General features: G+C 41.7%; 1 protein-coding gene across 1 annotated transcript; it reads left to right on the top strand.

The window, feature by feature from the left end:
• Positions 1 to 567: 567 nt before the first annotated feature.
• On the top strand, positions 568 to 9,923 carry asah2 (N-acylsphingosine amidohydrolase 2). The gene is made up of 20 exons (XM_028960148.1): positions 568 to 688; positions 914 to 1,020; positions 1,310 to 1,453; positions 2,009 to 2,185; positions 2,266 to 2,393; positions 2,803 to 2,880; positions 2,990 to 3,110; positions 4,352 to 4,477; positions 4,560 to 4,646; positions 4,748 to 4,852; positions 5,472 to 5,553; positions 5,851 to 5,966; positions 6,043 to 6,137; positions 6,384 to 6,423; positions 6,787 to 6,885; positions 6,960 to 7,055; positions 7,222 to 7,374; positions 8,079 to 8,135; positions 8,216 to 8,304; positions 8,785 to 9,923. The coding sequence occupies exons 1-20, from the start codon at positions 568 to 570 to the stop codon at positions 8,978 to 8,980; spliced, it is 2,217 nt and encodes a 738-aa protein (XP_028815981.1). The 3' UTR covers positions 8,981 to 9,923.
• The last annotated feature ends 79 nt before the right edge of the window (positions 9,924 to 10,002 follow it).

The following is a 10,002-nucleotide window of genomic DNA, read 5'->3' as shown; positions in this document are numbered from 1 at the left end:
CAAAGCCCAAAGACTAACCATGACCATTTCACAAGGCCATGATTTTTTTATGGACTCTCAACACTCTTGGAGTGTAAATGCAATAAATGGCAGCTGCCTAAACTCGCCACCATCCCCGTGTCATGGTTACCCTTTATGTTATGCCTGATGGGTCCTTAATAGTTGCGTAAGCACGTCACCCTTGAACGCAGCACAAAATCATTATACATTCAGCATACACATGCACTCGGGGTGTGTTCTATAGTGGTTGTAAAAGGCTGTGTGTGGGCCACCTTTGCCCAGAATAACACCTTCCCTCTCTCAAGATCAAAACTGCTTAAACCACATTCACCACGGTGAGAGGTGAGTTTATGGGTCTCCTTTCAATAATATGTCAACATTTACTTAGTAGTCTCTGATTTTATTAACGTGCTGCTTGAACAGATTTCCTTGAAAACTTGGCCTGTAAACCAGTTTTTCATCATTTCTAGTGCAGTTTCTTTGTCTTTAACCTTGTCGCCTTTGTGAAACTTGCCTGAAAGTTTCTGATTTCCTGTTTACGTTCTGCTTTCACTGCAGTTCGGGGTCATGGCAAAACGCTGTGGCTTTAGTGGCCTGGAGATTCTCCTCATGGTTCTCTTTGTGGCCATGACTGCAGTTGCAGTGGGATTCATTGCCTACACGGTGACGCAGCAGAGCTCGGAATCACGTAAATACTGCATCTGATGATAAAATGAGCCAAAATAACATATCCTAAATTAAATCACATGCTAACGCATTAAACGCTTTTGTCTAATCCAATTTTGTATAGAATATCTGCATTTCAAAGTTGTCCAAAAAGTTTTTTATATATATATAAATACTGAGAGAGAGAGATAGTTAGAGAGATAAACACACAGATTTAGGTTTAAATTTGATTCGATTTTTAAACCAGGGGACCAGGAGCCCACCCCCACCCCAACACCAGAGGTCCCGGCGATCCCGTACCTGATTGGGGTCGGCCGGGCAGACATTACCGGCCCTGTCGGAGACGTTCCTTTTGTAAGGCTTTTCATCTGTATTACACAGATGGGTTATTTCAGTAGAACCTTTGTTTTGTATTATTTGCATTGCAATCAGAATTGTTGCATCATTAGTTTTGAGCATTTTTTAAATGATTATTTGCCCATTTAGTCGTATGTCACATGATTTTTTTGGAGATTCAAGTATAATAAGTCAATTATATTTTAGCACTTATAAAATGCTGAAATCCTAACATTTTCTATTCTCGTTGTGATTGGCTGTGATAAGGCTTTCGATTGTGAGGTTTAAGGTGCTTTTCTTCTGGCAGATGGGATACGCCAACTTGGATCAGACGGCGGGCGGTATCCACATGCGTCTGTACAGCAGAGCATTCATTGTCGACGATGGAAGCAAGAGGGTGTTGTTTGTGAGCGCCGACATTGGCATGGTGTCCCAGAGACTGAGGCTAGAGGTAATTAAGGCCATTAAAACCACCATAGACACCATAAACCACAGGGAAGATTATTATACAACTACATTTTATTTCATTGCAAACATCAAGTCTCTTCAGCCAACTTTACTGATAAAAGAAACTGATTTGATCATGCAGGTTGGGTCTGTTGGGTCTTAATTAGTCAAAATAATAATTACCTTATGTGCATACAAATACAAGTTCATATTTCAGTCAGCACTGACAAGACCTAAATACATTTTCTTCTGTAAGAACGTTGACTCAAATTTAAACCAAAGTTGGATTTTTACATGAAACATTAAAGCTTGTTGTCAATAGAAAAAGTATAGGATACAACCCCTGGTATTGCAGCATTTGCAGTTTTTGTCTGGTTTGAAGTGGGGATACAAAATGAAACCGAAATGGAAAGTAACATAAATGATTTGAACATTTAAACATGTCTCCAGGGTGTCAGATTTGAACAGGCTGGAGGGTTAGATGTGATAATGAGCGCCCTGCTTGCTTGGTTGGTTGTTCTGGAGCCGTTTGTACAAAAACAAGCTGCATCTGTGTCAGGTCCTCAGGGGGCTCCAGGCTAAATATGGGGACCTCTACAGACAAGACAACGTGGTTCTGAGCGGCACACACACTCACTCCGGCCTGGGCGGGTACTTCCAGTACACCCTGTTCATGATCACAAGCAAGGGCTACATCAAATCCTCCATTCAGATCATCGTCCAAGGCATTGTGAAGGTATTTCTGCCATGAGATTTAGAGTATATTATGCAGATTAGTTGTGATTTATGAAAATAATAAAGGTGACACCCAATCAGAGCATTGAACGGGCCCATGAAAACCTAAGGCCGGGGAGGATCTTTATCAACAAAGGAGAGCTGGAAGAGAGCAACTTGAACCGAAGCCCCCATTCCTACATGAACAACCCGGAAGAGGAGCGGAAGAGGTACGCCTGGAAAGCTGAAAATGAATTTGTATTTTATTCATTTTTGTTTTGAGGTTTTAAGAGTGCAGCTTCAAAACCAGACTGTTTGACAGGAAGTGGCTGACAGCACCAGTCAGAAGTTTAGGACAAACCTACTCACTCATGAGTAGACTCACTCACTTTTTCAGAAAAAATATTATACCGTACAACATGACTAAACCAGAAATATTATGAAATATAAAACGTGAAACGTTTAGTCAGCAAAGAAAAAAGTTAGGCAATGGAGATGATTCTCCAACAGTAACCTCAATGTTCTTCATATTTCAATTCGGACGTCTAGTGCATATTGGTTCATATGCATGTTAAAAAAATCAGGATTATATCATGATATCTTGAGTGATAAAAAATATGACTTTACAACCTCTTGCAGGTATAATGGAAACACTGACAAACAGGTTGTAGTGCTCAAGTTCACAGACATGGATGGTGACGGTATTGGAATGATCAGGTAATAGACTTAATCTACTCTTTCAATCTCTGTATATATAAAAGAGAGTTTTAAACATAGTTTAGACATAGATCAGTATGAAAAGGGGCATGTGTTCTGACTCTTGCAGCTGGTTTGCCGTCCACCCGGTCAGTATGAATTCCTCCAATCACATGGTGAGCGGGGATAACCTGGGCTATGCCTCCTACCTGTTTGAACAAGACAAAAACATTGGTTCCCTACCTGGTCGGGTGAGATGAATTCTCTTCTAATACACAGCACTCCGTTTTGAGTCGATCTTAAATCTTCCTCTGTCGCTATTACATAAAACGTCTACAAAGCGCATTATACCATACTCAGCTGAGGCTTGTGTGAGACTTTTTTCTCATTTTTCTCATTTTTCTCAGCTTTTTACTTTTACTACATACATTTTACATTAAATGTGTTTGTATATATATATGTGTGTGTGTGTGTGTATATATAGACACACAGACAATATTCCACTGCCAGACAATATTCCACTGGTGTATCTATCTTTGCCCAAGAGGATACAAGTGACTGTTGATATGGGATGTGTTTAGGCCTTGAAGTGTCACCGTGTATAATGGAAGAAATGGCAAATAGAGAATTTATTTTCTCTTCTTGCTTTATAAAAGCTTGTTCACAGTGATTATAGTCAGCTATTAAAGCAATGGGTTGTAGTAGCCTAGTGGGTAACACACTTGCCTATAAACCAGTAGACCCAGGTTCAAATCCCACGTACTACCATTGTGTCCCTGAGCAAGACACTTAACCCTCCAGGGGGGACTGTCACTGTAACTACTGATTGTAAGACGCTCTGGATAAGGGTGTCTGATAAATGCTGTAACTGTAAGGGTAGGGGAAAAAGGAACACAGGTTTTTTCGGGTACAGGAACATTGATGTTCAACCATCCACCACGCCTTGCGTTGAATTGGAGTCCCCTCTGGTCCTGCAGTGTGTAGAACTCTGTGCTGTGTGTTGAAGCTACTCCCTGCTTGCCCACCTTCACAAGTCCTACGCCTTGTACATGGTTATGAGCACTTTTCAGCTCTCCAGCAGGCAAGCAGTCCAGGACACACATGCTGCTGTATGTTACACAAACACAATCACACAACATAACCCACAGAAGGGGAAACCCTCAGGCTGCTAGTTGAAGATCCACTCTGCTCCATCCATGGTGCTGCCTGGTTAAATTGAGCCCCAATCACACTGGTCTTATCCATGTCAGCTTGGTCATCTGGTGAGCCTGCACCCCCCTGTTGGCATCCAGGGGAAGCTGAACGTCACATTTGCCCTTCGGAGAGCTCATTTTTATATATGTTATTTATGTTTCAGATCCCATACATTCTTACTTTAACTTGGGTTTTAACCTTCAGCTTTTACTAGGACCGTTTCCTAGTATTTATACTCCAGCTTGGGTGACCATGGACGCCGGACGTAACACACTCTGCATTTTTTTTTTACCCACAGGGCCCTTTTGTGGCCACTTTTGCTTCTAGTAACCTAGGAGATGTGTCCCCAAACACTCGTGGACCCCACTGTCTGAACACTGGCGAGTCATGCGACTACCTCAACAGCTCCTGTCCTATTGGAGGGGTAATCATTAAGAATTATCACAACATTGTGCATTACTTTGTTGGCTGGACACTTTATGTAACTCCTGTCTGCCATTTCACAGACCAAAATGTGTGTTGCCTTTGGTCCGGGTAACAACATGTTTGAAAGCACCAGGATCATAGGTGAGAACATCTTTAAAAAATCCAAGGTAAAGCAACGCTCAAAAATACTGAAAATGGAATTCAATACGATATCATTATTCCTGTAATATTGTTTAAACTTTTAATAAATTTGCACACGTCATCACAGGAGCTGTACAGCAGCACCAAACAGGAAGTGCGAGGGCCCATCCACTTTGCCCATCAGTGGCTGAACATGTCTGACATCACAATCCAGATTAACTCCACCCACACGGTGAGAATGTAAATTCAGTTATGACCAATATAGTGGAAGCACTTTTGTTAATGTTACAGAAAATAGTAGTATCCTAGTAGCCTAGTGGGGTAACACACTCGCCTATGAACCAGAAGACCCAGGTTCAAACCCCACTTACTTCCATTGTGTCCCTTAGCAAGAAACTTAACCCTAAAGTGCTCCAGGGGGGACTGTCCCTGTAACTACTGGTTGTAAGTTGCTCTGTATAAGGGTGTCTGATAAATGCTGTAAATGTAAAATAAATTTTACTGAATATATTTTTATATATTGTGAGTTTATTAGTACTTTCATCCTTGACTTCTATGCTTCCTTATCTTTTACTACTTTCTTACTCATTTGCAGCATTTATCAGATGCCCTTATCCAGAGCGATCCACTTAGTTTATACCTCCTAGTATCAATTTATGGATAATATACATGCGACTGGTTATTATTGCCAAATAAAACCGTGATGCGGGGGATTGGCTGACTGTACATCAATGGGCTTATTGCACAACTACCAGTCCACCAAATGCAATTGTACCAAAACCATGTAAATGTATTTATTGTGCCATTTCAAGCTAGGCTGTTTGTAATGCTGACTCCTCAAACGTCTGCAGGCTAAAACCTGCAAGCCAGCCCTGGGCCACAGCTTCGCTGGAGGAACTATAGATGGTGGCGGTGCCCTCAACTTCACACAGGGTATGCATCTACTCTTCCAAATCAGCATTATGCTGTGTAGAAAGTGTGCATGTCCTTAACATGGACATGCTTTGATTGCACATGGCTATCCAGCTTGTTTTGTGGATTTACACAGGGTGTAAAAACCTGTGAAAATGCATCATAATATCTAAAGAATACTTCTGTTTGTGCATATTTTAATGTGCATTGCTTTATTTCAGAGATAAGCCCATTGCACGCTTTTTAATCCCCTTGAGTAACTGATCTTGAGTAACAGGTCTGTGGTTCTACAGCAGACACGTCTCTGTGTTGGCACAGGTGCTGTGGAAGGTGATCCATTCTGGGATGGCATTCGCGATGCTATCCTGGGCCCCCCCTCCAATGAGACCCAGGACTGCCACCGGCCCAAGCCCATTCTCTTCAGTACCGGAGAGGTGAGTGGCAGGCCCAGCAATGACTTTAACTTAAAACTAGCATTTCCATGGTGACTGGGATTTGTTCTGGGCTCAGATGAATTGGCCACTCCCCTGGCACCCAGTGATTGTGGATGTGCAGCTCATCACCATCGGATCTGTGGCCATCGTGGCCATTCCTGGAGAAGTGACGTGAGTGACACTGTATACCTGCAACCTGTATAATTACAAAAATATTTTTTTAATTTTCACAATGTCTATGTAATATCTATGTAATATTATATTTAGATATTCATTCTTGTAAATGCATGTATCCAGTAAATCAGAAAAACCTTCAGTAATTACAGGTTTGGTTGCATTGCTGACATTGTTGTATATGGTGTGAAGGACGGTGCCATTGTGCTGGCCAGTAACTCATTCCATGTTTGTGTTTTTCAGCACCATGTCAGGCCGAAGGATAAGAGAAGCTGTTAAAAAGGTGGGGCAGGCCTTTAATCACTGTCCGCTCTGACTTCGCAGCACGTGAATGCTGCCGGAGCGGAAGGCTGTAATTGAGGGTTCTGCGTACATTATTAGAGCAACTGAATAATTGAAATCTAATCACTTGCACGTGTGGCTGACTTCATTAGTCACGTGGATGAGTTCTGCTGAAGCCTCAGATTAGTGCCGTTTGATACAGAGGTGGTAGTAGCCTAGTGGGTAACACGCTCGCCTATGAACCAGAAGTCACAGGTTCAAACCCCGCTTACTACCATAGTGTCCCTGAGCAAGACACGGAACACTGAGTGTCTCCTGGGGGACTGTCCCTGTAATTGTGATTCTTTTATGCTGTATGAACCAGGAACTGGAGTCCAGCCATGCTTTCGCCAACACCGAGGTGGTCATCGCTGGTCTCTGTAACATCTACACCCATTACATTACAACCTATGAAGAATATCAGGTACAGAGGAGGAGTGTTTCACTGGTACACTAGGCTGGGAACACTGAATGTTCTGTTTACGTTTTTGGTCATAGATTCAACGATATGAGGCAGCATCCACCATCTATGGCCCCCACACCCTCTCTGCCTACATCCAGAGCTACAGAGGCCTGGCCAGGGCCATAGCAGAGGTGAAGATCATTCAGCTAACACACACTTCGGTTTCTGGCTTTCACAAAGACTACTATTATATAAAAACAACAATCTGTAACAGAAGGGCGTTACAGACAGTATTGTGACAGGTAACGACTCCCCATAAATACAAATTTTTTTTAAATACTTTAAAACATTCTCCAGGGAACCGAAGCAGAGCTGCCAAAGGGCCCAGAGCCGCCCTTCTTCACCGACAGCCAGCTGTTCTCTCTCCTTCCTCTCAACCCAGTAGACAAAACCCCAGACAACAGCAGCTTTGGTGAAGTCCTTGAGCAAGTCGACCCTGTCTACACGGTGGTGAGTATACATGTGTTTCATTTTATTATTGGCAGGGGAATAGGTGGCTGCAACACACACAAACTCGCAAAGTGCAATAATAGTGCATTTTTTATTCATAGTGCAGTCAAGTGAAGCACACAATGATCAAACCAAAAGAAAGACTAAACAACAACCAACAGGAGCAACAAAGGGACATTTTGTACACAAGGAATAGGAAACAGGAACTCAGAACAGAACTCCAAATGTCTCCAAAAACTCTCCACAACCACAACAACACAACAATCTCTTACCCCCGTGAGCTCTAGACCACCATCTGTGCATAGGAGGCGTCCTTAAATACATTCTGTGGCTGTCACATGGTAGCATGGGCGGAGTCATTAGGGAATTAACAAGTTTTAGATCAAAGTATAAAAGATTGTAACCTGTGATATGAAAGTCAGACTTTTTAAAACTGGTGTTTTGCGCCTTTTTCTAAACAGTTTGAGTAGAATATGTCAAACCATGTCAGATTTTTAAATGTGAAATTTCCTGATTTGCTGAATCATTTTCTAGAATGTTATAAATCTGAATGTAGTTTAAAAAAAATTAACTAAGAGTACCTGCTGAATTCAATATATCTAGTGTGACTTTTTCACATACTTAATACTAATATTAACATTTTTTAACCACATTTTTCTTGTGAATTTTGGTTGGTGATTCTTGCTTCTTCTTGTGTTTTTCAGGGTCAGGTGGCTTCTGTCACTTTCGTTGCGGGAAATCCAAGGAATTCTGGAGATATGGTAATCAGCATTGTTAACTCACTTGCTCGTTCTGTCCCCCCCTCATCATAAATCTTAATTATCCCCATCTGCAATTTCAGACTGACAAGACTTTTGTCACTGTTGAGAAGTTACACAACTCAACCCAGACATGGAGCGTGGTTCATACTGATGCATCCTGGGAAACGAGGTGAAACTGCTTTTGCAACGCCTCTCTTCTGTACCGGCTGATGGTTATTTACGCAAAGCACTTATTCCGTTTGATCACCTCCGTTGACTATTGCTTGCTTCTGGGTTTGTTTCATCTCCCGTTATCTCTCAAGGACCCGTTTGTCGATAAAGCATGTGCTGACTATTGCTTATTATTACCTCCAGATGCTGGTCAGCAGAAATGCGTCCAGGAAATCTTATCGGAGCTCTTGCCCTGTAAATTTCTGCAGGGATCACTTTATCTCTGAATCAAACTGTAGCATTGAGGTGTGAAACATGTCTGGGTTTTTGGAACCACATGGTGGCTTTTAATGGTTCTTCATGACCTCGCTTAGAAGAAGGCCACACTTCATTAATCCTCGTTATGTCTTTGGATGTGATTGTGGATGCAGCCATTCTTCCGTACTTAAGGTTTCGGGATAAGGCAGGTTAAAACGTGACTCCTGTTCCTCCGTCACAGATTCCACTGGATCAAAGGGACAAGCGGTTTAAGCAACGCAACGGTGGAGTGGCACATCCCCCAGTCAGCCCAGTCTGGTTTCTACAGGATACGCCACTTTGGCCATTACAAGGAGTTCAGGAACCTCAAACCTGTGTTCACCGCATACGAAGGCGTATCCGATGTTTTTAAAGTAAATAAAAGGATTTATTACTGACCCTCTGGGCACAAGAAGTGTTTGGAGTGAAAAATTAAACATATGAATCAGTGGCAAATTAGTGGCAAAAATAAGCAAAACTAAACCTGCTGACTAGCAAGATGGGTTTTGCATCTTGCTAAAACTCTCTTATAAATCACATATATCTTATATACCTCACATAAAATGCAAATAGCTCCTTTCTCTTTGAGTACCCTGTGTGTTTTACCTACAAAGACCCAATTTAACCCTTGCTGTATCTGCATCATTAAAAGAGAACTTAAGGAGTTCGTTTAAGTAACTCATTCTTGGGTGCACGCTAGCCATGAAAATATAGTTGCTCTCTGCCCAGGCTAAAGAGAGGAACTGAAGGTAGGGATGCATCCATTGCAGCACCATGTGCTCTTTAGGAGGTGAATGTCTCGAGTGCAAAATCCTCACAAAGGTCTGCTGATCTGCACTACAAGTCAAAAATCATGCTCCGTTTCGGTCATGGGGACTGAGTTGGAGCCATTGTGAAGAGTCCAATGCAAGAAACATATTTAGTATCAGGAGAAAGCGAAGTATGTTTGATGAATCAGTTTTTTCAGAGTCTGCTCTTTTAATGAGATGCTCATTAACATGAGAATAGGATTAGAACCTTGAGGACTGTTGGAAACCATCTTTGTTATCTAATTTAAGGGGATGCCATCACAGCAAAAGCTTTTGTCCATTACATAACCTCACGTGTGTTATATCATAGTTTTGTTTTGTTCTATAATGAAAAGAAAAATGCAAGACCCATAAATGAGGGTCCAAACTTTTGACTAGTATACATATATAAGGGTGTGGTTTGCATCATAAAACTGTATATTATTGTATGGCTGCAGTGCTTGTGAAAAACAAATCGAACCTCGAGGTTTTCGGCTGTTATGTTTTGTCGCTTTTTTTTTCATGCCTGGGTTGATGTAAAAATGTTGTTTAACGGTGTAAAAAATTATGTAAAATAAATAAAACAGATTTACTACGTCTGCCTATGTAAAATGTTGAACTGAGACCTGTTT

The sequence above is a fragment of the Denticeps clupeoides genome, chromosome 2, assembly GCF_900700375.1.
Source record: "Denticeps clupeoides chromosome 2, fDenClu1.1, whole genome shotgun sequence".
NCBI lineage: Eukaryota > Metazoa > Chordata > Actinopteri > Clupeiformes > Denticipitidae > Denticeps > Denticeps clupeoides.
Note: the sequence above shows the minus strand (reverse complement) of the source record. Positions and strands in the feature narration are given on the sequence as shown.

Excerpts from the sequence above, each read along its gene's own strand:
- asah2 (XM_028960148.1), top strand. The coding sequence starts at position 568 with ATGGCAAAACGCTGTGGCTTTAGTGGCCTGGAGATTCTCCTCATGGTT. Across the intron at positions 2,881-2,989 it reads GACGGTATTGGAATGATCAG|CTGGTTTGCCGTCCACCCGG; the intron begins GTAATAGACTTA and ends TGACTCTTGCAG. Across the intron at positions 3,111-4,351 it reads TTGGTTCCCTACCTGGTCGG|GGCCCTTTTGTGGCCACTTT; the intron begins GTGAGATGAATT and ends TTTTACCCACAG.